Consider the following 27747-nt stretch of genomic DNA (forward strand, 5'->3'; position numbering starts at 1 on the left):
ATTTGCCATACTTTGTGGTTTTGATAACAAATAAGTGATTTATATTAGGGAACAAATAAGCCCAAGTTCAGAGGTCATGACCGCTTCCTTGTTTGCAATAACACCTGCAGTCACATTTGCATTGGGTCTTGGTCCTGTATACCTGAAGGAGCGTCTCCACCCCATCATCCAGCCCGGATGCTGAGGTCCAGCGCCGAGGGCCTTCTGGCGGTTCCCTCGCTGCGAGGTTACAGGGAACCAGGCAGAGGGCCTTCTCGGTGGTGGCGCCTGCCCTGTGGAACGCCCTCCCATCAGATGTCAAGGCAATAAACAACTATGTTACTTTTAAAAGACAACTGAAGGCGGCCATGTTTAGGGAAGTTTTTCATGTCTGATGCTGTATTGTTTTTAATATTCGGTTGGAAGCTGCCCAGAGTGGCTGTGGAAACCCAGCCAGATGGGCGGGGTATAAATAATAAGTTGTTGTTGTTGTTATTATAAATTATTATTAACTAGAGTTTCGACATCACTTGAAGCTTTAACCTCAAGACAAGGATGTTCTATGGGGCAGAAGATGGCAGCTTTGCCAGCCAGGGGGCAGGTGCTGGCCATGTCTAATGCCTCAAGGGTGGAGCCAGAAGAGAAAGAGGGAGGTGGCGTCCCCCAAGTGTTGTGGGAATGAGTTTTAAGCACCTTTTTACAAAAGGGAACATACATAAGGAAGAAGGAACTTGTGGTTTAAACCACTGCTTGAGTCCTCCCTACAGGTGTGTCTACCAGACCTTTCAGGCAGGCAGATATTCTCATTTACTGTATCTGCTGCCCACATTTTATCATTCCAAGCAGCTGCGTGATCATTCACAATCTCTGAGGCAGCAAAACGTCTTGAGTTGTCAGCCTCAGTGCAAAATCGCCCTGAGCGCAGCATTGCCTCTGAAGGAGGGAGCTGCTGTATTCACACCAAAGCTTTGGGAGCTGCCTGACAGCATGTAAACAACATTCCCTGACCTCCCGCTCTCTGCTCAGTAGGCCAGAAAGCAAGCAGGCGCTTGCCCACAACAGGATATGAAATGCAGCAGCCAAACCATGCAGGCGAGTTGCAGTGGGCATGTTCTAGAGGAGGAAGCCTGTAACACGTGCAATCTTGCTGCAAAGGGTTTCCTTTAAGCCAAAGGTTTATTTTAAAATGCTAGCGCAAGGTTCCAACTCTATGATTCTAAGGTTTCCATTCTTAGCTAAATGTTTGCCTGGCTGCAGAGAAAAGCGTGGAAAGATTGAGTGAAATGAATGGAAGGATCATAGAATGAGACGTGTAGGGGGGTATGATGGTCATCCAATTTAGATGTGCTAATGTAGCTTATCTTATGCCCTATGATGAGACAGAGGGAAGCAGAGGGAAGCAGCTGCCTCAGGTGGCAGATGCTGAGGTAAGGGGAGCAGCCACTCTGAGCGGCTTCCAACAAAACACTAAAATACAATAACCTATTAAACATTAAAAGCTTCCCTAAACAGGGCTGCCTTTAGATGTCTTCTAAAAGTTTGGTAGTTATTTTTCTCTTTGACATCTGGTGGGAGGGCGTTCCACAGCGGGTGCCACTACCGAGAAGGCCCTCTGCCTGGTTCCCTGTAACTTGGCTTCTCGCAGCGAGGGAACCACCAGAAGGCCCTCGGCGCTGGACCTCAGTCTCCAGTTTAACAGGACTTAAAAGTGGTTAATTTTGGTTGGATTGTGCCCCTTTATATAGTGATTTTCTTAAATATTTTAAGCACTCCACACACATTATCTTAGCAATTCTTTAAACAGCCCTGTAAGACTTGTCAATAGTGTTGAGAGCTGAGGCTGATCGCTTGCCCTGTGAATTCATGGCTTAGTCAGAGGTAAAATTTGAAGTGGGGGATTCCCTTCTCACATACTGAGTCACCATGCTGCATCAGTTCTCAGTAGCAATAATGGAAACAACAGAGGCCCCAAATGCTTTTAAAAGTATCAAACCACTTTAATAAGTCATGGCTTCCCCCAAAGACTCCTGGAAACTGTAGTTTGTTAAGGGTGCTGAGAGGGTGCTTATTCCCCTCACAGAGCTACAATTCTCAAAAGTGGTTTAACGGTCAATCCCTCTCCCCAGGGAACAGTTTGCTACTATTCTGGAAATTATTATTTAAGGGGCGTCTGGAAACTGAGGAAACCGGCATTGTCCGTCATCTTAATAGTCTCTGAGTATATTTATATGTCTGCGGATTAGGGTTGCCATATTTTGAAGAGCAACAAAGAGGACACATTTGCCAACTTCTACGTTTAACAATGGATCTCTATGATGATGCTTATCATGAAAAAGAGGGCATATCGTGGAAAAAGAGGACCTATGGCAACCCTGGAATTAAAGCAGCTCTTACTTCCACCCCACCCCCAAATACAGCAAGCATGACATCTCCTAAGTAGCCTTATCGGAATGTTTTCTGTTAAATTAAAATGGAACAATTGTACCTTAAGTAATTATAGTCAAGGTAACAGGAAAGGCTTAATTTATATGCAAACATTCTGGAAACATAGACTAACTTCATTGGCGTTTATGCAACATGTCAGCTAAATAATGTTAACAGTACAATGTGATACACTACAACAATTAACAATTAGATCGTGTTCTTCCTTTTAGTTATTTTCTACGTTGTAAAGGCTTTAGAAGTGTTTCTAAAAAGAAATCCAGAACTGGACAACCAGCTGCAAAGTAGCATTCCCTGAGCCCAGGCTACTGAGTAAAGCTCTCTTCATCTTGTGCCATTTCCCCCATCTCCACTGGCTGGCTCTGCATGCCCTGGCTGGACACTGGGGACTGTCTCTCGGATGAACTTGAATTTCTGTTTATTTCATCGGGTTTTATTGTTTTGCTGTATGTTGTTATTACTGGCTCTGCTTTTTCACATTTCAACAAAAGCTGCCTTGGCTCTACAAAACATTGTGGAATATTAATGTTTTAAAGTCAATACAGTGGTACCTTGGGTTACATACACTTCAGGTTACGTACGCTTCAGGTTACAGACTCCGCTAACCCAGAAATAGTGCTTCAGGTTAAGAACTTTGCTTCAGGATAAGAACAGAAATCATTCTCCGGCGGCACGGCGACAGCAGGAGGCCCCGTTAGCTAAAGTGGTGCTTCAGGTTAAGAACAGTTTCAGGTTAACAACGGACCTCCGGAACGAATTAAGTACTTAACCCAAGGTACCACTGTAATCAAGTATCCATAGATTAAGTCCAATGTTGCTGACCACACACCTCTCTTTTCCTCTCTCTCCCTCTCTTCTTCCACGTAGGTGATTGACACCTTATCAATACTTTCGTGGACACAGGTTGCTCAGAACAAAGGGTTCGTGTAAGTGCAGTTGGCTTTCATGCGTGTCTCACACGGATGTGGCATTTTGTGAAACTGTTGTAAAACTAGGGGCTGCGCCTTTGCTCACTCTACTCCCCTGCCATCTCTGCTCACATTAACACGCCCCCCCCCCAAGTTTCTCCTTCCCACCCCATGCAACTGCGAAGCTCATGTCGCCTTCCAGTGTGGTGTAGTGGTTAAGAGCGGTAGACTTGTAATCTGGTGAACCAGGTTCGCTTCCCCGCTCCTCCACATGCAGCTGCTGGGTGACCTTGGGCTAGTCACACTTCTTTGAAGTCTCTCAGCCCTACTCACCTCACAGAGTGTTTGTTGTGGGGGAGGAAGGGAAAGGAGAATGTTAGCTGCTTTGAGACTCCTTCGGGTAGTGATAAAGTGGGATATGAAATCCAAGCTCTTCTCTTCTTCTTCCCAACCTAGTTTCTGAAGCCACTTCTCTCTTGTATTCTGCAGTGCTGCTTTGCACCCTAGTTTTCACCTGCACCACATGTCCATGCCTTCTTTTGTGAGACCCCCCTTTCACACCCCATGGTAACCTCCTGCATCTTCCTCCTCCCACAAAGTACATCTAGTAAGTCCAATTATTAAGCCACCATCCCCTTCAGGCCCTTTCGCACCCCAGTTTTCCTCTTCAACCCCATACAATTACTTCCTGCTTTTCTCAACAATCCCTTTCACGCAGATCATCCCCCATTTCCATGCCATCTCTTCTCCTCTCTCCTGTGGTGTAACCCCCTTTGTGCGTTTGTGCACACGCACACTCACCGGCCCAGTTGTCATCTCCAACCCCTTTTTCCTATCTCTTTTTTAAAAAAAACAACTCCCTTGCACACAGACCACTGTTTTGATTGTTCCTACCTTCTCTCTGTACTCGAACAACAGCCGAAATCTGAGTAGGTGTGGAGGAACATTGAGGTGAAAATTGTGGTTTTTAACAATGGCAAAGGTTTCAGTAAATCAGGGGTGGAGGGACAATAAAGGTTGTTTTTTAAAAATATATATATAAAAAAGATAACCAACAAATTTTAACAAGGAGAAATAGCAGAAATGGGTATGACAGAAACTAACACCAAAAAGCCTAACATACACAGCCCGTCCCAACTTTCTTCTTGCTGCAGGCAAGCCTTGTTTTAATCTGCCACTTCCTCTCATCCCTTTCGTTATAAGAAAAAGACAGCTCCCGTTCCCTTATGGGGTATCCAAGGGCCTGTATAGAGTCCTTACATAGGTTTCCTATCGGAAGGAGAAAATAACAGAGGCCAACCAGAGAATATTGAGAGAAGCAAGGCAGCTAGTAAGCCTGATCTTTATTAATTGTTGCAACAGGGTCCCCACTCACCACATGCAAGAGGCAGGAGGGACCCAGAACAATGGTGAGCAAGCCCTTATATAGACTTTGGAAGTTGCTCACCCTGTAGCCAGACCACCCCCCCAAAACATCATACATACATCACAGAAAGAGGCGGTCTACAGCAGAAATCTTGTCTGCCAGGATACCTGATAATGGTGACTGGTTGCATTACCTGGACAGTCTGCCCATTCTTTTGTGATGGTAAATACTTTAATTCCTGAAACCAGGTCACAGGCTCATCCTATTCATACACACATACGCCCTTAAGACAGGTAAGCAAAACACAATGGAGAGGCTTTTTCATTTCTTTCCTCCTTGCAGAGAAATATTTGAGGTCACTAGGAGAGTCAAAATAGTTTGGGAGAGTCAAAATAACTTCAGGATTGTTCTCCTGTACTATTTCAGACACGTGGTTTATATACTTATGTATAATAATAATAATAATAATAATAATAATTTATATCCTGCCCTCCCCAGCCAAAGCCGGGCTCAGAGCGGCTAACATTTGCCTTGTAGATTTATGCATTTATTCATAAGCATTTGCCTTGTAGATTTATGGACAAATGATTTATATATATGAGACCTTGGAATTCCTGTAACACTTTCTTAATCTACTCATACCTCTGCTACTGTTTAAAATCACTTTTTCCTCTCTAGCGTATTTCCATTCCTGCTTTACTGCTGTTGTTTAAAACCACCAATTTCCTCTGTGTCTCTCCATCCCTGCTTTATTCAAAACTCTGCTGTTGTTTTAAACCACCATTTCCCTCTCGGTTTTCCCCATCCCTGCCTTGCTCAAAGTGCCAGTTTGGCTTCACCAAAGAGGGGAGCCATGAACCTTTTCGTGGTCTACTCCAGCCCAGTTCTATTGACAACTGGGCCAGAAAGAGAAGATATGTTCACAGCTATCTGTATGCCAAATAATCTTACGGCATTCAGTACGTTTATTGTACCTTAAATTTTCCTTGACTACAGACCAACCACTGAAGTTGCAAATAATAAATATTATTGATAAGTCCGCAATAAATCTTAGGCAGTGGCTACTTTGCCGACAATGTGTTGGCCTTAGATGACAGATAAGTTCATCCCAAAGAAGGTTGGTGGTTCGAATCCCCACAACGGGGTGAGCTCCCATTGCTCGGTCCCTGCTCCTGCCAACCTAGCAGTTTGAAAGCACGTCAAAGTGCAAGTAGATAAATAGGTACCGCTCTGGTTTTGCCAGAAGCAGCTTAGTCATGCTAGCCACATGACCTGGAAAAACTGTCTGCAGACAAACATCAGCTCCCTCGGCCAGTAAATCGAGATGAGCACAGTAACCCCAGAGTCGTTCGGGGCTGGACGTAACTGTCAGGGGTCCCTTTACCTTTACCTTTTTACTTTGCCGACAATCTGTCACCCTTAGATGACTGACAAGTTCATCCAAAAGAAGTTACCAAGCAAGGGGCTTCAGCATCTGAAATAAGCATCCTCTGATACCACTATAAATGCTATATCTATATAGGCATATATATAGTTGCAGGTACTTGAGTAGCTTGTGGATATTACATTCTGATCTTAAACCATCTTTGTTATTTTACAGGCCATTCCCTACAGAGGACAGCATCGCTGATGATGATATATACAGTGGCTTATCGGATCAGATTGAGTAAGGAGCAAGACCATTCTGGGAGGGGAGGGGTAAATCATTCATGCTGCTTTTCCCTGGAAGGAGTCCTGGGCCTTGAAAGAATGCATGACATCAGAAAATGATCAAGTGGATCTTTTTCCTATCACTGTACGCTGGCAGAACCTTCCCCTCCTGAATTCCTGCTGCTTCTACGATTGCTAAAGGCGCAGAAGTATTGATGGGAAAATGATAATCATTGTGCCAATAAGCTTCTCTCAGGAATACAGGTCTTTGAAAGTAACTGAGGGTAGTCTAGATAGCGACTTGAGGCAGACTCCTGTGACCCATGGCAACTGAACCCACATGGGTCTCATTCCAACAAAATCTACCTTCTCTCATGTCAGGGGTGGGAGGGCTAAAGTTCTTTCTCTCTCCCTTTCCACCAGTGACACCATGGAGGAAGATGATGACCTCTATGATTGTGTGGAAAATGAGGAGGCTGAAGGAGATGACATCTACGAGGATCTGATGAGGTCAGAGCAAAGTGTCATGCCGGTAAGTGGCCAGGAGGTGGTAAACTATCTATTCCTTGGAAGGCGCAATTACTGCTTCCGGCTCCACCCACCATCAGAAGAAAGTCATTGTGCAGTCTGTCAAAGAAAGACACTGCATGATTTATGTGGGTATAGAAGGTAAAGGACCCCTGGACGGTTAAGTCCAGTCGAATTCGACTATGGCAGACATCCCCAAACTCGGCCCTCCAGCCGTTTTTTGGGACTACAATTCCCATCATCCCTGACCACTGGTTCTGTTAGCTAGGGATGATGGGAGTTGTAGTCCCGAAACAGCTGGAGGGCCGAGTTTGGGGATGCCTGGACTATGGGGTGCAGCGCTCATGTCTGCTTTCAGGCCGATTTATCTATCAGATTTATCTCTCAGACACAGCAAGCATTTTACCACCTGCAACTTGTTCATCTTCACAGCAGCCCTGCAGAGTAGTCCCTGGTCGCCATTTTAGAAAGATTAAATTAAAAGCAAACAAGTCAGTGTTATTCCTGTTTTATTTATTTCTTATTGATTTATTAAATTTATCATGAAAAGATCTCAGGGCAATTGACAGAATAAAATACAAGATAATTAAACCAAAACAACAATGACCGCTCCCCGCATAAAACAGGGGGTGACCTATGCCTGGATGTGCGCAGCCCCTGGATCTGGAGCGGCTCCATCAGCATAGGCTTGGCTTTGCCTTCCCTCAGGTGGGATACCTGGAGGTCTCCGCCTACCCCAGTCAGTTGTCCAATCCCACCTGGGGGAAGCGTTGCCAAGGAGATCAGGCCAGGTAGGGGGGGATTACCTGCCCATACAATAGAGGGAGGATCTTACCTGGGAATCCTCACTTGGCTCCAGAGCAGATCTCAGGGCAATTGACAGAATAAAATACAAGATAATTAAACCAAAACAACAAAACAATAACCCCCTCTTCCCCCAGACACATTTAAAAGGCTGTAGAATATTAATCAGCCAAGGCCTGGTCGAAGAGAAATGTTTTACCTGGCGTCTAAAAGTATATAATGAAGGCACCAGGCGAACCTCCCTTTTTAACACCTGACCCATTAACATAGTTAACATCATTAGGGCGGCCTAGTGAGTGATGCATTTGAACCCGAGTCCAGGGCCCAGGCTTCATCCACTGACCCACAGCAACTCATCTGATAACATGGTTCCCCACTGTGTTGTATGTTTTGCAGCAGCGAATGACTGAACTGGACAAGAGGAAATGTTGCCTTCAGGAGATCCAACAGACGGAGGAGAAATACACAAGCACACTAGAATCTATCCACCAGGTACTTATGCCACTGCCGCCTCCTCCCTTCTCACAGCAGTTCAGGTGGCCGAATTTCTCTTTGCCCCACATTCAGGCCTTATTCGAGGCCACAGAAGCAGCACCTCCCTGTCTGGTTGTCTTCCTCTTTCTTGCTTTTTGCAACTCACCAGGCAGTGTTGTCGTGCTGTGAGTTTCCTCGCTCCTGCCAGCGGTTGTGGGTGACGTGGAGCAGGGCCAAAGAAACTCACCCAGCCAGATGGCATCAGGTCACAAACTGAGTTGCACCAGTGATTATGGGAGTTGGAAGGAGATGTTAAAATAGGCCTGAGGTTTTTGGCGGCAGCTGCTCACCATGTCTTCATTACTTAGTTCTACCCTTTGTTTGTAGCAACAAAGAAGGGGGAGCGTGGCCCTCAGCCTGATAGACTGAGAGAAGGATCCCTCCTCACAGTGGCTTCTTCCTCTGCTCACAGCATGTATAGTGCTAAACTGGGCATGCATAAATTTCTCCCCAGTACTGTATGGTATATTCATCCCCCATCAGCCAATGTGCATCTTGCTGCCTTGAATTGTGCTTGTTATTGGATCATTTCAACCTGGTTGTGCTCTTTCCAGCATTTCATGAAACCTCTGCAGCTGTTTCTGCAGCCACAGGACCTGGAGAATATTTTTATTAACATTGAGGTAAGAATCTAATCTTTCAGGCACGTTGCTTTTTTTAAGTACTCCTCCAGCCGCTCTAGATATATTAAGTGCCCCAAGTTACTGTTGTCCATTGTCAAAGTGCTAAAATTACCATATTGACCTGAATATAAGCCTCACTTTTTCCAAATTCTGACCGTGAAAAGTTAAAGTGTGGCTTAAATTCACAACCTTACAAAAATCGGCTTTTACGATATCGCTGCTGACAAAGACATACGGTAAAACGGAACGGGTGTGAGTGCCTGCAGAATTTTAAGGGAGCGGCTTATATTCAAGTGTTGTCTTTTTTTCTTTCCCCCCCTTGAATTTTAAAGGTGTGGCTTATATTCGAGGCAATACGGTAGGTTGGTTTAACATAGCAACCAGTTTGTGACAAAAGCCTTGGTGGCTTTTAGTAGTGTTGCTGCCAAAGTCATAATTCCCTGGCTCAGGATGTGAACCTCTCTGACTTATGTGAGGTCTGGGACACCACAGTTCTTCTCTGGCTCAGATTGTAAAAAACAAGTTGCTTTTTTTCAAATTTTTAAATTAATTTTCCAAATTTGTAACAGAAATAACATGCAAAACACACTAAAGAAAACACATTACAATACAAAAAAGAAAAAAAGACAAATAAAAACACTTATTACTTATAACCTAATTTAACTTTCATTGTTAACTGACTTCCTCAAATCCCCCCTAACTGAATTTCATTGTATCACCTTGTAACAGTTCTCCAAAATCATATTTCTTATAAAATTAAATCCTTCAATTTACTACCCTCTTCTCTTTTATTGGTATTCTTATCCTTAATTCTTTACAATTCATTCTTAATCTAATCCTAAGCCTATTTGATACTGCCAAGTGATTTCTAATTATATTATATTACAATATTTGGCTAAATATTCTTTGAATTTCTTCCAATCTTCTTGATATTCCTCTACTTTCTGGTCGCAGATTCTTCCAGTCAGGTCAGCCAGCTCCAAAAAGTCCACCATCTTCATCTGCCATTCTTCTATTGTTGGTATCTCTTGCGATTTCCAATTTCTGGCTAGTAAAAGTCTTGCTGCTGTAGTGACATACAAAAACAATCTAACATCTTTCTGGGCATAAAAAACAAGTTTCTTAATTCCCTCCTGACTCCTCAGACACTTGTCCTTCCCTTCACTGGTCTTAACCACATTTTCCTTTTGCCCCGTGTTTCCTAGGCACAGGTCCGTGCTTTAAACCTCTGTGTCTGTGTGCCCCCTCCCTTCTTCCTCTTTTTTGCCCTGGTTCTTTCCACACACACAAAAATGTTCCTAATTCTGAATTGGAACAAAAGGCAATTTGGGTTTTCAGAGGATTGACGTTTGCTCGCAGTAAAGAGCAGGTTTTCATGGGGAAAGTGCTGAGGGAAAAGAAAAAGTGCTTAGACAGAGTGCTATAAAGCACAGGCCTGTGCCTAGAAACATGGCAAGAAAGGAAGTCTAGATGAGCCCATGGTTACCTTGTTGTTGTTGTTGTTTAGTCGTTTAGTTGTGTCCGATTCTCCGTGATCCCATGGACCAGAGCACGCCAGGCACTCCTGTCTTCCACTGCCTCCCGCAGTTTGGTCAAACTCATGCTGGTACCTTCGAGAACACTGTCCAACCATCTCGTCCTCTGTCGTCCCCTTCTCCTTGTGCCCTCCATCTTTCCCAACATCAGGGTCTTTTCCAGGGAGTCTTCTCTTCTCATGAGGTGGCCAAAGTATTGGAGCCTCAGCTTCAGGATCTGTCCCTCCAGTGAGCACTCAGGGCTGATTTCCTTCAGAATGGATAGGTTTGATCTTCTTGTAGTCCATGGGACTCTCAAGAGTCTCCTCCAGCACCATAATTCAAAAGCATCAATTCTTCGGCGATCAGCCTTCTCTATGGTCCAGCTTTCACTTCCATACATCACTACTGGGAAAACCATAGCTTTAACTATACGGACCTTTGTTGGCAGGGTGATGTCTCTACTTTTTAAGATGCTGTCTAGGTTTGTCATCCCTTTTCTCCCAAGAAGCAGGCATCTTTTAATTTTGTGGCTGCTGTCACCATCTGCAGAAGTGGGTATATCTTTCTCTTTTCATCCTATGTAATTTTTGCATGTTTTTACTCATAGTTCCATTCATTCACACACAAGGGCAGCGGGTGGCACCGTGGTCTAAACCACTAAGCCTGGGCTTGCCAGTCGGAAGGTTGGCAATTCGAATCTGTGAGCTCCCATTGCTCTGTCCCAGCTCCTGCCAACCTAGCAGTTTGAAAGCACACCAGTGTAAGTAGATAAAAAGGTACCGCTGTGGCAGGAAGGTAAATGGCGTTTCTGTGTGCTGGTTTCTGTCACGGTGCTCCATTGCGCCAGAAGCAGTTTAGTCATGCTGGCCACATGACCTGGAAAGCTGTCTGTGGACAAACACCGGCTCCCTTGGCCTGAAGCGAAATAAGTGCCACACCCCATAATGTTGAGGTTCAGGGAATCCTATCCCTCCCCCGGGCGCAGCCAAAAAAGCAGATAAACAAGAAGAGTTCTTACCACACAATTTATTCAGTATTCACAGAGAGAGACAAAGGAATGTAGTCCCTATTCAGTAATGACATTACTCCAAGTAAAGCCCAGCCCCCTCCATCTCTTTTATCCTCCGTCATCCATGTGCCAGCTGATCTGGGCTTTCTGCCTCTGAGCTTTCTGTCCTACTCTCCTAGTCCTGGGAGAGGGGGGCTCAGGAATGCTGTCCAAAGACACCAAGTCTGTCAGCTGTCTCTCCCCTAGTGTTTCTTCCTCCTGCTGTTCCTCTCCCAATATTTCCCAGCTTTCCCCCTCTGCAGTCTCTGAACTATGCCCTTCTGCAAACCACTGTTCTAAATCTATACAGTCCTCCTGTTCTTGGGAAGGTTCAGGAGAAGGGGCGCCCAGTCCCCATCATTCCTCCTCAGTCCAGCCCGACACATAGTCACCTTTGACTGGACTTAACCATACCTTTTACCTTACCATTCCCACATAACTTTGTACTTTGTAATCAAAATTCTTAGGTAATTTTGTATTTTAATATGCATATTTTCTCTTGAAATATCTTTTTCAATGGAGGTGGGTGTTATACATTTGCTGAGCACTGTGTAATAACATTTAGAGGAGTATAAAGTCTGTGGTATAGCTAAGTTCTGATCCAAAGCTTCTGAAAGGTCCAGGTCAGGACATTTCACAGAAGATTTTGCAAAGAGCTAATTCAGCCCAGCAGTGGTGGCTGCTATGGTGATGGGAGACAGACTCCAGTATTTTTAGAAGTGCTAAGGTAGGAACATGTAATCTGAGACAGGACCCCTTACATATCACAGAGGATACTTCAATGCGGTTTCTGGATATATAGTGAAGATTTTAGTTCCACCACACATGCATTCTAATAGCACATCTGCTTGCACAAAGATTTGTCATCACGAATATTCTGGGACAAGAGATCATTCAAATAAAGAGCGCAGGATGACACTAAAGAAGGTGCTTTGACCAATCACGAAAAAGAGAACAGTAAAGTTTTTAAAATCAATTTTAATAAGATGTTCTTATAAACACACACATCCCGCTAATTAAACAAAGTAAAATCGTTTTGTGACTGGATAGCAGCCCATTTCACTTTGAACCAATGCAGCCCCTCTCCCACTTCTACCTTGTCTGCCGGACTTGTGCAGATGCATTGGTTTTCCAGGAACGCCCTGGAACTGAAAAACACCCACCTAGCTGTGATGGCAGCATGCGCCTAAAAGCATGAATATTTGCCTACTTTACTGTAAGCCAGGTAGCCTCAGGACTGTAAGCCAGGTGGCCTCAGGACAGATTGTTTATTTCACTGCAGTCATCTCCATCTTGCAAGGCTACATATTTGAGTTCACTTGTGGCCTAGACTTCCTTCCTCTGCTAGGTCCTCTGTAATATTTCATGCAAAAGGGTATGTGCATATATGTGCCGTTTCTTCTCCAGCCAGAATGACTCACTTGTAAAGTTAAGTCACTCATTCCGGCAAGAGTTTTTCTGCTTGATCATCATTTCTGAACGCAGTAGAGACGGAAGCCATGATGTTGGGATCCTATCCAAGTCACAGTTGCCTCTGGGTTTCCTTGTCCTTCCACAGCCAACAGCTCACCAACCTTTTCTACAGAGGCGCAGCCAGGCATGCATGAGGTAGCCAATAGCTTGGTTCCAGTTTGTTGATGACACAGGGTTTGGGGAGACTGCATAGCCTAGGAGACAAGCAGAGTTTTGTTTTGTTTTGGCTTTTAAAAACACCTCCATTTCCGCACACAGTCTGTTTCTCCGACAGTAAATGTAGAAAATCTTCAGACAGGTGAGAAGGCAGCGAGTGAGGGCAGCATGGGAATAGTTTAGAATTTGTTTTAATCTTTCTAACATTTTGAATCTTCAAGAGTTTAATCTTTCACGAGTTTTGAAAGTTATTTATGGTATTATATTTTAAGATGGACATAGTTTTGAAAAGATAAGCAAGAAGCTAAAATAGGATTTACAGTTGCCATCTGTGAGAAACTCAGTTTGATCTGATGAAACACGAAACAGGATGCAATCCAGGAAACCTCGTTGAAAGTGCTTGCAGAAATTGTTGTCGTTGCTGCAATTGTTACATAACAGTGGCCATCACTTATAATTGCATATATGTGTTCATTTTACATTGTGAAAGTTTGTCAACTTATCAATCACTTTCATTCTGTTTTCATTGTTTTTGGAGTTCCTCTGATTTTGTCTCGGGTGCCTTTTTCCTCCCAAAAACCCATAACTGCAGACTGCCCACTAAAAATCAGCAGAGTGTGTGTGTGTGTGTGTGTATGAGACATATTTAAAGGTGTTGAGGGCTGGAGCCTACCTAATATCACACAGAATGGAGTTCTGTAAATCTGGGGCCAACACCAAAAAGGTAAACATATATAACAACAACAACTGGAGTCTTGTCTTTACAAAGTTTCACACAAAACTTTTCCATAGCAATTGCTGGCTTTAGCGGCAGACTATGTAACTTTCACATGGATCATAGTGGGATCAGCTCTATAAGAAATATTTATCATTAAGAATGGAAGAAGCAACCCTTTCCTAAATTATTTTGCAGTTTCCCCGTGAACCTGAATAAATGTAATGTTTGCACCAAGTTCCAAAAAACCCCAGAATGGCCCCAATCAGTGACCTCTTAGAGTCGTACCTTGGTTGTCAAACAGAATCTGTTCCGGAAGTCTGTTCAACTTCCGAAAAAGTTCGACAACTAAGGCGTGGCTTCCGATTGGCTGCAGGAGCTTCCTGCAGCCAATCGGAAGCTGCATAAGCAGTGTTGGACGTTTGGCTTCCAAAGAATGTTCGCAAACCAGAACTCTCACTTCCAGGTTTGTGGCGTTTGGGAGCCAGAACGTTCGACTCACAAGGCGTTTGGGATCCAAGGTATGACTGTATTCCCTTGTTCAGTCCTCCTACAACTGTGGTGTTGGAGACTGCATTGTTCCCTGAGTGTCTGCAGTGATTCCCCGGAGCTCTGAAAACCATGACCACTGTTTTGAGTATAGATTCTCCTACAGAGTCCTTGTTCTTTAGTTAACTCATTCTTCTCTATACTCTGTTTCCCTTCTGCATCAGGAACTTTTGAAAGTTCATCGGTGCTTTCTCGTGGATCTGAAGAGCGCCCTATCTTTTAGCAACTCTCAGAACCTCTACCAGGTGTTCATCAAGTACAAGGAGAGGTGAGTCCCCCTCCCAGCATGATTGCGTGTGTCCGATAATATTGTGGCCTCAGGCAGAACCCTGGTTAAATGTAAGTCCTGGATTCTTCAACCTAAACCCATGCAGCACCTCCCCTGAACAATGTTTGGATGCAGTTCATGCCCAGGTGAAGGGGAAGAGGTTGAGGAGGAGGAATGGTGGAGATCGCCCAACCCCTTCTCCTGAAGCTTCCAGAGAAGAAGAAGGCAGTGTTGAATTACAGCAGTGGTTTGAGGAAGGTCACAGCTCAGAGACTGGTGAACAGACGAGTTGGGAGGTGTTGGGAGAAGAGAAGGGGGAGACAGAGACAGACACGTTATCACTGGAGAGTATTTCTGACCCCCCTTCTTCCAGAACGCGGCGTTCATTGAGGGTGCAAGAGCAAAGGACTCAAGAGACAATTATCCCCAAGCGGCCACCATAAGGGGAACTGCAGTTGCTAGGAAGGGAAGGGGGAGGAGCTCAGTTGGAGCAACGCCATTAACGGGAGACAAACTGCATTCCTGGTCTCTCGCCGTGTTGATTGAATAAACTCATTAGTAAGAACTCTTCCTTGTTTTTCTCTGCTTCTTGCTGCCACCAGGGGAGGGATAGACTTCCCCGAAGCCTGACACCAGGTGTCTGTCCAAAGCTCACTGGACCTCCATTCACACCAGCTTCTTCTGCTTGCCTGCAGGTTCTTGCTCTATGGTCGGTACTGCAGCCAGGTGGAATCCGCCACAAAGCACTTAGACCAGGTGGCCAATACCAGTGTGGATGTACGCATGAGACTGGAGGTGTGGAAACTGCTCTTTGACATTCATGTGCTGGACTCCCACCATATACCAGCTTGCTGCTAAACTTTCTTATCCATGGATCCCAGCAGTAGAGATTTCTGTTTTCCTCAGCCTGTTCCAATTGTATTATAATGTGATGTATTCTGTGTTTGGGACCTCACGTTATAGGACACATGCCACAACTGGGCAGCGCAATGGTATTAAAATGTAGTGCTGTAAATCACCCGGCTTAAAACTGAAACCCTAATAATAAAACAGCCAATCCAATCCAGGGCAGAGTTAGGCACAGGGGCACCAACTATAGGGGGGCCCGAGCACCCATAAAAATTTCGTTGCGGGTGCTCAGCACCCACATTGCAGTGCCCCCGCCTCAACTTCCGGTGCCTCAAAAAGCACCGGAAGTGATGTCTGAGTCCTCAGAGATGCTGTCCAAAGCCTTGCAAGACCTCAGAACCTGACTTCTGGTGCCATCATGGTGTCGCAACATGACATCATGACGATGTCGCAACGTGACATCATGATGATGTCACGGCATGACATCATGTCATCATGGTGCAACCTGGGGCCACAGTCGGTACCCCTGGTTAAGTACACCTAAGCCCATTGGTTTCAGTAGTTCTAGGTGCTCCTAGCTTTGCAATGGATGAAAACAAAAGTTTTATGCAATGACAATATCTAAGTTTTAACATTTGATTTGCTATGGTAGCAAACTGGAAGCTGGGCTCTAGACCATTCTTTGTAAGCCACATTTAACCTATTGAACTGAAAAGCAGACCTCCTAAAATCAGTGGCTTGTTACGGATGCTGGCTGTTGACCCCTTGCTAAAGAAAAGGCCTGCAAGTGAGTACAGATGTTAAGAAGGCATCTTTTTCTGTTCCACCCCATGTTTGTCACACTCAGTGCAGTTTCTGTCCTGCCTCCCCTCATCATCTTCTTTTTTTTTTAATAATCTTTATTGCTTTTAAAACTTACAAGAAAAGAAGAAAGAAGAAAATAGGCGAAAGAAAAAGAGAAAATAGAGCAGAGAAGGGAAAAAAAAGAGAAAGAAAAGAAAAAACAATACAATACAAAACACAACCTTAACACACTAAACTAAACAAAGCAAAAGAACAACAATTTAAAAACATATATCATACCATTTCATTACTCTATCTTTCATTCCCATATTTCATCGACCTCCTCTCACCTCCCTTTTTGTATTCCACTTCTATTACTTGTTTCAGCAATTCCTTTCCATCTTTCTCTATTTTTATCATTATGAATATCTTAACATATTTTGTACCTTATTTTCCATTAATACTGAAATCCTTATTTATACCTAACTCCTTATAACATTTCTGCTAAAGCCATAAAATTTCATTCCAACAATTTTCTAACACTCATTAAATTTACAATATTTCTATATATAAACTTTAAACTTTCCCAATCTTCTACCACCATCTCTTCTCCCTGGTCTCGGATTCTGCCAGTCATTTCCGTCCATTCCATATAGTTCATTAACCTGGAGATCTTCTGTCCGAGGCTCTTAAATCTTTTCCAAGTCCCTTCTGCAGTTTTTCTTCATATTCTTTGATGCTGAGGGTGCCTCCCCTCATCTTCTGCCAAAACTACATTGTACATCCCACTGTCCACTGTGACAAAATTGAGACTTCCGTAATTTATGTGAATTACGTTTTCATTTCATTATTCCACCCCACTCATTTCAATGTAAAGGAAACACAATGCTAATAAGGGCCAGGAGGGGGGAAGTGATCTGCTTTGACAGTTCGTGGACTGAAGCAACAACAGTGAATACCAACTGCATGGTTTTCCACTCCGGGACAGAAAAGCCATTTCCGCTCCATTCCCATCTTTCTCAGAATCCTCCGTCCACTCTAGTAGCAGGTCGGCCAGGATTTAAGAACAGCAAAAATTTAAATGGACATTGACAGTGAAGTAAACCCTTCAGGTAACACTTTTGAGTGGAAAGGGGCAAGGAAATTGCTTAGGGTTTGTCTACACTTCAGTTTGTCCTGTTTCTTTCCCCCGGGGTTTCCTGCAGATGGACATGTGTTCCAATTAAGTGCTAAAAAGTGGGTTTTCCTGGGGAAAGCAATGGAACAAGCCGAAAACCTCTCAGACGCCTGCTTAATAGAGACAAGCATAAGTGTGGATGAGCCCTAAGTCACATTCAGCAGTTTGAATGTGAAAGAGAGAGATGGAAATTCCCAGGTGTCAAAAAAGGTTATTTATGTACGGCGGCCTGTTTTTTGTTAACCCCAAAATGGAAAATGAGTGAGGTCCCAACCAAAGAAGAATGGCAGCTTAAACTGTTGGAATATGTGCAGCTTGCTGATCTAACTTATAGAATAAGAGAACAAGAAGAAAATTTGTTTGAAGAAGATTGGAAAATGTTTATTGAATATATGGGGGGTAATTGTGTGCACTTGAAAACATTGGCAGCATTATGATAAATTCAACAGTGTCAATAAGTTTTGATGGAAGTAACATTGGATTACTGAATGGTTTAGTTTATATAAAATATGCAGGGATTTATGCTATGCAAAATGAAGCATGGAAAGAGAAGAAGGGAAGTCATTGATATTTTAAGGTTGTCTAAATGAATTTTCTAAATTGTAAAACAATATATATATATATATATATATATATATATATATATGAAAAAGAGAGAGCTAGATTTACCGTAGCTGAACCTGGGATCCCACTTTCAGAGGCACATAACTCACCCTCTGGGCATTCGGTGTAGGATGAATCGATCCCAGTTTTTAGGAATCTCCTTATTTCCAATAGTCTGCTTGTATATATGTAAACAAAGCAAGCGTTACGGACAGTGCTGTTTTTCTAGAACTTTGCTCCAATTTTCTGCCTTTTAGGAATGTTCGCAACGAGCCAATAATGGCCGGTTTAGCCTGCGAGACCTCCTCATGGTACCCATGCAACGGGTACTGAAATATCATCTGCTTCTGCAGGTAACAAACATTGATCAGATTATGTAACGCCAGGGAGAAGAAAAAGGAAGGGGAGTATTGCTCTGAAAATATATGGCACTATTGTCTTCTGTGCAGCCTCCATTCATTTTGACCAAGTTCATGCTGGATAAATTCCAGTTAGAGTGAGCCAATTCTTGGGTTCTTTCTGCCTCTAGATCAGGAAGGTGGTTAAAGCATAGTGAGTGAAATAAGGCAAGCTGGGAGCCAAGAACCCTATTGTTTGTTTGTTTAGGCAAGACATCCCCATCTCTGGGACTCCTATTTATAAGCTCCTACCGTAGGAAAAGTGAGCGTCCTGGAACGTGAGCTTCCTCTTTGTGGTGATGTAATTCGAAATTCTGCACTGGACTCAGCAACTCTTTACTGGCAAAAAGTATTGGTTTCAGCTCTCAGTAGTGATGCTGACATACAAATGTTAGCATGTAGTGAAGATTACTTTGGCTATTTTATCTCCCAAATGCAGAAGTTTGCTCATTTTTCTCTGCCTCCTCCCTCCCGCCAGGAGCTGACCAAATACACAGTGGACCCAACAGAAAAGGAGAATCTGCGGCTTGCGCTAGATGCTATGCGGGTGAGACATATTCTAGGGCTAGGCAGATTCTAGGGAATGTATCGTGTTTGCAGCCTTAGAATTTCTGGGGTCCCGTGACAAAGGGAGGCTGTACACCCATCTAGGCCACCTGAGGATATTTGCTTGTGTATCTGTCAGTTGGGTGGGGGAGTGGTTCTGGCAAATCAGCTGGGTGGGACTTCAGGGACTCCCATGGCCATAATCTGAATTCTAGGAGAGAATCTTTCTCAGCCCTGATGCTTGAGATAGAATTTGAAATGTTGAGCATTAAAGCTGAGTATTTTTATTTTATTTTATCTGCATACAAAGCATGTACTAGTGCAGGTCTCTTATTCCATCTCTTATTCTGGTTTATAGCAAGCAACAGAAGATGGTGGAACCTAGACCTGGTGGGGCACCTAGGGGGTCACATGTGGGGTGCCTGGCTTCCCAAACTCCTCCCGTGTAATGTTGTTGTAGTACTAAGTCAACCACTCTGCGGCTTGTTTCCCAGTTCAATTAAGGGAGGTTCTCAGTGCAACTTACTCTCATGTAAATGGACAGAAGACTGCAGGCAGACTAAAATCAACAAAAGCCACAATAAAAAATATTGGAGATGTAAATCACAAGTAGGAACCATCTTTCATATGTGGTGGTCGTGCCCAGGAATTAACAGTTCTGGGGCACGATCTACAAAGAAATGAAAAAACTATTAAAATTCACATTTCCCAAAGAAACCTTCTTGGGATTTTAACCAACGATATCCCAAAAGAAAGAACAAGATTATTTCTATATGCAGCTAGGGTACTGGTAGCCAAGTGCTGGAAAAGTGAACAGATCCCTACTAGAGAAGAATGGGAATTAAAGTTAAACGAGTACTTGGAACTTGCAAAAATGACTGAATCATTAAGGAATAAACCAATCGATGCAGTCCAAAAGGAGTGGGAATGCTTTAACACTTACCTAATGAGACAAGGTTCAACAAGCAAAATTTGGTTGTAGCTAGAATAAATCCATAAATAGAAAAAATGTTTCCTTATACCAAGATGAGGACATGAATTGAAATACAGGAAGAAACCGTATCAGATAGATAGAATGAATCATGGTGAAGTAGATGGAAGTAAAAAATAAATAGAATAACAAAAGAGATCTATTCCAAAAGGGAAAGTACTTTGAGAATTGATGCTTTGGGATAGTATTGTATAGTTAATTTCATTTCATTTTTGTTCATGATTTTATTTTTGGTTTTTTGTTTGTTTTTTCCTCTTGTTTTTTTTCCTTTGCTTTGTTTCTTTGTTTTCTGTAGATTTGTTTGTTATGTCTAGTCTTGTTTGTTATGTCTAGTCTTGTTTGTATTTGCACAAAACTCAATAAAAAATGGGGGGGGGGATTATAGCAATTACCCCAGTGTCATACAGTTAGCTTCATGGCTGAGTAAAGTTTTGAATCCGGGTCTGCCAGGCCCTAACCCAATAGCCTTACCATTAAACCTGTATACAGAGTACCTCTATAAATTACAATGCAATATAAATTACCCCAGTATACTTTTATTTCTTGGAGCTCTTCCAGTCATTGATGCACATGAGGGGGAAGAATTGCAGTGGCGCTGGAATGAGGGAGTAGGACGGGTGAGGGAACTTTAGGGTGGTGATGGCAGCAACCTGCAGGTGTGGCCTACCTGCTGCAAGGTGGCGTCACCACAACAGACATCTTGCTTCTTTCTGTGTATGTTCTCATTTACTGTATATTTTAATCTCCTGAAGCTTGCTTACTTGCATGTTAGACCCATGGAATACAATGGGACTTACTCCCAGGTAAATGTGCATAGGTTTTCAGGCCCAATGTAGACTTGTCTGCGAGTTCCAACCAACTGGAAAACCTTGACAGGGGTTCCTGATGTCTTTAAAATACTAAAATTAGTGGAGGACAGACTTCAGGATTGTAAGTCTGGGATCTACCTTGTGTTTTACCAGAATCCCAAGAGCCACCAACTACAGACATACATTTAGGGTTCATCCACACTTCTGCTTCTGCCATGCCTAGAAAGAACAGGGCTCATCAGTTTTTCACTTGACCCACACTTTCTCAGTACAGATCTGAACTGTTTTCCCCTACCACTCCTTTCCAAAGGAAAACCTGTTCTTTAGTGATCAATTGAAACAAATGGCAATGCAGGGAAAACTCAAATTGCTGTTTGCTCTGATTGAATGCTAAAGAATGATTTTCTCCAAGGGGAAGCAGTGGGACAAGAGGAATTCTGGATAAGACCTTAGTATGAAAAAACATGGGAAACTGAGAAGAGCTTACAATCTTCCCACACAGGGTTTTATTTATAGTTTCTGCAAGCTTTCTTAAATTCAGTTGTCACATTTCCAAAAGGTGTGTGCCATTTGGTATTGTGAAACAAGCGGAAGTCAGAAATTCTTGACAATTGACTAAAATCTTCCAGAGACCTACCGATAGATTCCAGTTTATCTCCTGCCCTGCACCAAACCATTTGTATGAACACACCTTACAGGGTTGTGAGTACTTACAAGAATAAAACTATGATGAAAGGTATGACTCCTCAGAACATTGCCTAAAGGGGTTTGTTGCATTGTTGTTGTTGTTGTTTAACTCTCACTTACCTCTTTGATCTTTGGCAAGTACTCCAACCGATCATTTCTTTTCGAATATCGGATCTCATTCATTATTTCCTGCATTAGGATCTGGCTCAATGTGTGAATGAAGTCAAGAGGGACAATGAAACACTGAAACAAATCACTAATTTCCAGCTCTCCATTGAGAACTTGGTGAGTGTTGCGGCAAGAGATTTTGCCTACCTTCTCTTGTTTTTGATAAGGTCTTTCGACTCCAGCATGTATCTTCATATCCATTGAAAAATATAAATTTGTACTTTGTTGATTTTCAGTTACAAATAAATTAGATACAATAAAAAGGAGAAAAGAAAGAGAAATAATACTATCAACAATCATATCCCATTCTTATCTTGATTATTGGAATTCCTTTTGTTCCCACTTTTGCAAAGCTGCCATTCTAACAGCTTTAAGTAAACAAATAAAAAATTATTCCTGCTAATGCCCCGTTCTCCCTGTTTGCTGCCAGAACTCTCTCGCCCCCCTCCAAAAAAATAATATGTGTAATATGTCTTCTCCTATGCTCCTACCATCTCCAAAATTTGTAATCTTATCAGGGACATATATAGTTTTGGAGTGAACTACTGTTTGAACAAAAGATTGTAAAAGCTTTCCTTAATATGAAGGCATATAATTCTTAAAGGAACTGCCTTCCATATCCATATCCAGCATCTGCCTTTGGAGGATCATCAGGTCTTGCAAAGTGCTTGCATGGGATTTTCCAAGCTTCAAGAATCAGCTGATGAACTGATGGTTGGCTCTTGTGGAGTGCTATGCTCTGGGCTTGGCAAGACACATGCTATGCAGGTTGTGACTTTGCCCACATGGTTTAGTTTCAAACAATGCAGGCGAAAATAGGTCACTTGATGGCTCCATCCACCTGTCGAAGTTGCCTGGCAAGGGTGGGGGAGATAACAGTTTGGTCCAGTCCTAAATAAGTATCTTCTGAATGCAGCCAGTTGATCTCCTGTAAAGGAATACATTCTCCTTCTCCCTAGACACAATCCCTGGCTCACTTTGGGAGGCCGAAGATTGACGGGGAGCTCAAGATCATCAGCGGGGAGAAGCGCTCAAAAATAGACAGGTGATGGCATGCACATCCTTTAGAGAAGAGGTCCTCAAACTCTGGTCTGTTGGACACTGGTTGTCTATGAGCTTCATTCAGGTGGTCCATGGAAAAGTTTAATGAGTATCTGTACTTGGCCCTGTACTTGGTTTGGTCTTTTATTTTCCAGCAGTGGAAACAGAGGCTGTTCTGAACAGGGCCAGATTATCAAACAAGCCAGCAAGGTCCTGGCCTTGGGTTGGTGCTTTTTTTCATGATATGGCTCTGGTGTAGTCTGCTAATATTTCCCTAGGAATTTATCAGTTAGACACTTCTTGGTTTGCCTAGTGTGGGGCCCAGGATTTTCATAACACAGCACAGGTTTTAAATAGGATGTCAGCACTGAAGAAAAGACAATATTAAGTGGTTGGATAAGACCCCTAGCAAACTTCAAGATCTTTTTTTCACCCCACAGCTTTCCCCATGAAAACCTGCCCTTTAAACACAACAAACCTGCTCTGAAGCGCAACAAACAGCAATTTGGATTTTTCTGTGGATTGCTGTTTGCTCCAATTCAGTCTTAAATGGCAGGTTTTCGCGAGGAAAGCTCTGGAACAAACGAAATATTGCTCAGACACAGGACTTTAAAGCACAGACTGCCTGGTAAGTGTGGAGGAAAAATAAGTGTGGATAAGCCCTTTGTTGAAGCAACCCAACGTTTTCTTGGCCCACAAACTCCCTCATTGTACATGGTTTGGTTTTTCCAACTACTTTCACATTCACTGTCTGCTGCTGTTTCCTCGTGTGAGCTATGTCCAGCTTCAGCATGCACCGAGATGCATGTCTGCATTCACCCATAATTATAATAGTTCATCTCATTTGTGGTTTTCAATGGCAGATTTATCGGTGGCATCCTAGTCTTAAGTGCTCAAGCAGAGACGACATTCAGTGCACAGTAGAGCCAGAGGTTTCCATCGTAGAGAAAACTGCAGCTTTGGATAGCACCCAAAAATATTACCAAGGGAAGCCTAAACAAAGCAAGGTTGTTTGTTAACTGCATTCAGTGCAGGAGACTGCATAATAAGATTATAAAATGCATGCTTTTTATGGGCTCTTCCACACTTCCTCTTGTTGCACCGCTTTCCTCCAGGGAAAATTCACTGTTTACAGAACAAAAGGAAATTGGGGGTTTTTGCAGATTGAGGTTTGTTCTGACCTCAGCGGTAAACAGTGGGTATTTTCCTGGGGAAAGTGGCAGGGCAAACATAAAACCACTCGGCCCCCTTGCCTAGAAAGCATGGAACGAGTGGGAAACCTATTCGACATGTGCTTTCTATTTTCAAAAAAATATTTTTATTAAGTTTACATTTTATAATATTTAAACACATTGTTATTGTACATTTAACTTCTTTTGCTCTCAAGAGCTTATCAACTCCCCTCCCTCCCACTTGTTGGTTTTCAAAGTTAATCTTTATATCATAGCATTTATACATTTTCCAGTTTACACTTCACTCATTCTGAAGGTCACAATTTTAAAATAAATGTAAAAAGGTAAAACCAATTATCATTATAAGTCCTCTTACAATCCTGCTAGTGTTGTTAATTGCTTACAATAGTCCTTCAAATATTGTATAAATTTACTCCAGTTTTTTTGGAAAGCTTGATCGTGCTGGTTTCGGATTTTCCCCATCAGTTTCGCTAATTCTGCAAAGTCCATCATCTTAATCTGCCACTCTTCTTTTGTTGGTATTTCTTTTTGTTTCCATTTTTGGGCTAAAACAATTCCTGCTGCAGTTGTTGCATACATAAATAATTTTTTATCTCCCTTTGGTATTTCATCCCCCACTATTCCTAGTAAAAAGGCTTCCAGTTTTTTAAGAAAAGTATTTTTATACATTTTCTTCAACTCGTTATATATCATTTCCCAGTAAATGATGTATAGGTGGTATTCAACACCAACCAAACTTGCTAAAATGTATAGGACAAGAAATAAAGAGTGTTGGAAATGTAAAGAAAAGGAAGGGAATTTTTATCACATGTGATGGACCTGTAAGGAGATAAAAGCTTACCTTTCTAGACATGGGACAAACAGAAGTGGGGATGATACCTTTATCTCACCCTTGTTGGAATGTCTCAAGTTAAAACTGTCTTGCAGGTATGCTTTCCTCCTGGACAAAGCCCTGCTAATCTGCAAGCGGAAAGGAGATTCATACGATATGAAGAAATTTGTCGATCTGTCCAGCTACCAGATCCGAGATGACTCTTCTGTAGAGAAAGACAACAAGAAGGTAATGTTTGGGTATGCATTTGGGGGCTGGGCTGGGGGGGCTGAGAAGGGAATGGGAGTTGCGGCCTTAATTCAGCAGGCACCTCCACCCCAGAACAGAACTCTGTTCTTCCCATTCTTCCCAAATGGGACTAAGAGGGAACAAAGGAGTCCATGTCAATAAATATAGCCCAGCCAAGATTTTATGCTAATCTGTTATTCCCCTTTTCTTTCTTCTTGCCAGTGGACTCACATGTTTGTCCTAATCGAGCTTAATGGTTCCTCGGGCTTCGAACTGTACTTTAAGACGCGGGAGTTGAAGAAGAAATGGATGGAACAATTTGAAATGGCCCTGTAGGTCTACTCTTCTACTCCTGCCCCTGTTGTATGCTATCCTTTACAATCCCAAGACTGTTGCAGTCCGGCTGCAGATCCATTCTAGTCACTGGAACATTTCCATGACAGTACCATGATTCTGCAGCATAATATTGACCATAATATTATCAGAAAAAATGTGCAAAATTGGCAGATTTGATGTAAGAATCTGAATCTTTCTAATGGGCTGGGATGGACATCCAGGGCCCATCCAGGCTGGTGTTTTGTTGTGGGTGTTTTCTGCAACCTGTTCTTGACACAATGATGTCTTTATTTTGTGTTGGCTCCAAACCAACAGTCCATGAGCCCATGAATTTGATGTAGCCACCATTGTTGTAAGCTGCTGACTCCCTCTTTCTCAATTTCTGGTGCAGCTCCAATATCTACCCTGAAAATGCTACAGCGAATAGACACGAGTTCCAGATGTACTCCTTTGAGGACACCACCTCCTGCAAAGCCTGCCAGATGCTGCTGAGGTACATATCCCATCCCACTCTACCCAAGCCATACAGGAGGGACAACCACCGTATTGGCCCAAATATAAGCCACACTTTCCCCCCAAATTCTGACAGTGAAAAGTGCGGCTTATATTCGCGACCTTACAAAAATTGGCTTGGAGCGTACTTGTCCCCAGATGTTGGCTGGTTTTGGCTGGGCCGGCTTCCAAGATGACGGCGCGATGAGGGGGTCCCTGAGAGGGAGCCAGAAGGCGGCGAGGAGGAGGAAGGGAGGGAGGAGCGTGGATGAGAGAGTAAGCAGGTCTGCAAGGAGGAGGAACAGGAGATGCAGTTGGTGTGCTGGGACTGGCGCTAGTCCGAGGTGCTGCCTGGCTTTAGCCTGCTGAGGGGCGCATACGTCCCACCAGCAGCCACCTCTCTCTGCCCATCCTGTTGGGGGGCCATGTGGTGCTGACCCTCTAGAACAGCGGTTCTCAACCTGTGCGTCCCCAGATGTTGTTGGACTACAACTCCCATCATCCCTGAGCTCTGGCCTTGCTAGCTAGGGGTGATGGGAATTGTAGTTCAACAACATCTGGAGACCCACAGGTTGAGAAAGGCTTCTCTAGAAGCACTGCTGCCTACCATCACTGCCGCCGCCGCTGGAGTGAAGACACTGCCTCCTTGGCCCCCCTCAGCCCCCACTCCTCCTTGGGTATTGTCTTTTTTTCCTTTTCCTCCCCATTACTTTTAAAGGTGCAGCTTATATTCGGGCCAATGCAGTATCTCTTTTGTTGCATAGTAATTTTTATTTGGTTTTTCAAATAACAATTCAAATTGCATATCCATATTTAGAGATTTCTCCAAATCTCTGGACTTCCCACCTTCCCCTCCATGAGTCCTATCGTACACCCTCTTAACTGCATATTTTTCCACAATCCATATTTTGTATCTTTCCATCCTGTCCATAATATTTGTTATGTTACAAATGTTATTAAAATCCTGCTAGTGTGTTCATCTCTTTACAGTGATCTCCTAGATAAATTATAAAATTTCCCCATTCTTCATTGAAGTTTAGGTCTGCTTGGTTCCTGAGTCTTCCAGTCAGTTTTGCCATTTCAGCATAGTCCAACAGCTTCATCTGGCATTCCTTTCTGGTAGAAGGGACAACTATCTTAATAATATAGCTGCCAGTTTTATGTGATCCCACCTTTAGCAGTGGAATTAAATGCTTCTTTTTTAAAAAAAAACAAAAACACTTTATTTAACAATCAACAATAACTTACACAACAATTCACCATTCAGTACAATCTACCATACCTAACAATACATGACATGACATTACAATACACGACATTACAATACAATACAGTACATATATCAACATTCAAAATTTTTATCTACCGGTATATCTATTTTAAATGCTAATGGAGTTATTAATATCAGGGTAGCCCATGTAGAAGTTTTCTCACTGTGGAACATGGAGATTTGGATCACATCAGGCATTATTTGGAACCACAACACCTGAGCTTTAGTGCATAGTGGCAGGAAACCCTGTAAGACCTCAGGCTTGCAAGATCTGCTTTGGTTTTTCTAGAGCCCCAAGATCCACCAATCAGAGACTGGCACTTTGGACCCAGAAATATTCTTGGAGTGCTAGAACTGAACACAGCTTAAAGTTCTCTCAAGCAGAAAAATCCACTCATACTTATCGCCTCAAGCGTCCTTCATTGTAGTCACAGGAGCCAGATCCTAGGGGCCGAGTTCCCTTCGGCCCCCCAATAAAATATTGGGGGGGGGGGGTCCAGCCCCTCCCAAAATCAGTGGGCATTGCTATTCAAAAGGTGTGCATGGAATTGATTATGCGAGGCAGGGCTTACCTGCCCCACCTATTTTATTCAAGCTGACACTACTGATTTCAGCAGTATAATTTAGGGTGGGGCTGTCATTTTGTAGAAGAAGAGAAGAAGAAGAGGAGTTTGGATTTGATATCCTGCTTTGTCACAACCGGAAGGAGTCTCAAAGGGGCTAACATTCTCCTTTCCCTTCCTCCCCCACAACAAACACTCTGTGAGGTGAGTGGGGCTGAGAG

The 27747-nt window shown here is 43.2% G+C and overlaps 1 protein-coding gene across 5 annotated transcripts in view; it reads left to right on the forward strand.

Annotated features, from left to right (window-relative positions):
• The window catches only part of VAV1 (vav guanine nucleotide exchange factor 1), a 66204-nt gene that overhangs the window by 20619 nt on the left and 17838 nt on the right, over window positions 1-27747 (forward strand). For all 5 annotated transcript variants that reach the window (XR_013981005.1, XM_080988098.1, XM_080988097.1 and 2 more), the window contains exons 3-16: window positions 3289-3347; window positions 6296-6361; window positions 6769-6877; window positions 8074-8169; window positions 8766-8834; window positions 14457-14560; window positions 15256-15355; window positions 18230-18325; window positions 18849-18917; window positions 21602-21688; window positions 22531-22616; window positions 24733-24865; window positions 25088-25197; window positions 25593-25694. Coding sequence is in view for 4 of the 5 variants with exons in the window: in XM_080988098.1 (XP_080844224.1) it covers window positions 3289-3347; window positions 6296-6361; window positions 6769-6877; window positions 8074-8169; window positions 8766-8834; window positions 14457-14560; window positions 15256-15355; window positions 18230-18325; window positions 18849-18917; window positions 21602-21688; window positions 22531-22616; window positions 24733-24865; window positions 25088-25197; window positions 25593-25694 (1286 nt within the window). In the remaining variant the exon portion in view is untranslated. The remainder of the gene's footprint in view (window positions 1-3288; window positions 3348-6295; window positions 6362-6768; window positions 6878-8073; window positions 8170-8765; window positions 8835-14456; window positions 14561-15255; window positions 15356-18229; window positions 18326-18848; window positions 18918-21601; window positions 21689-22530; window positions 22617-24732; window positions 24866-25087; window positions 25198-25592; window positions 25695-27747) is intronic.

This window comes from Podarcis pityusensis (assembly GCF_964106645.2).
Source record: "Podarcis pityusensis genome assembly, chromosome: 17".
Taxonomy (NCBI): Eukaryota; Metazoa; Chordata; class Lepidosauria; order Squamata; family Lacertidae; genus Podarcis; species Podarcis pityusensis.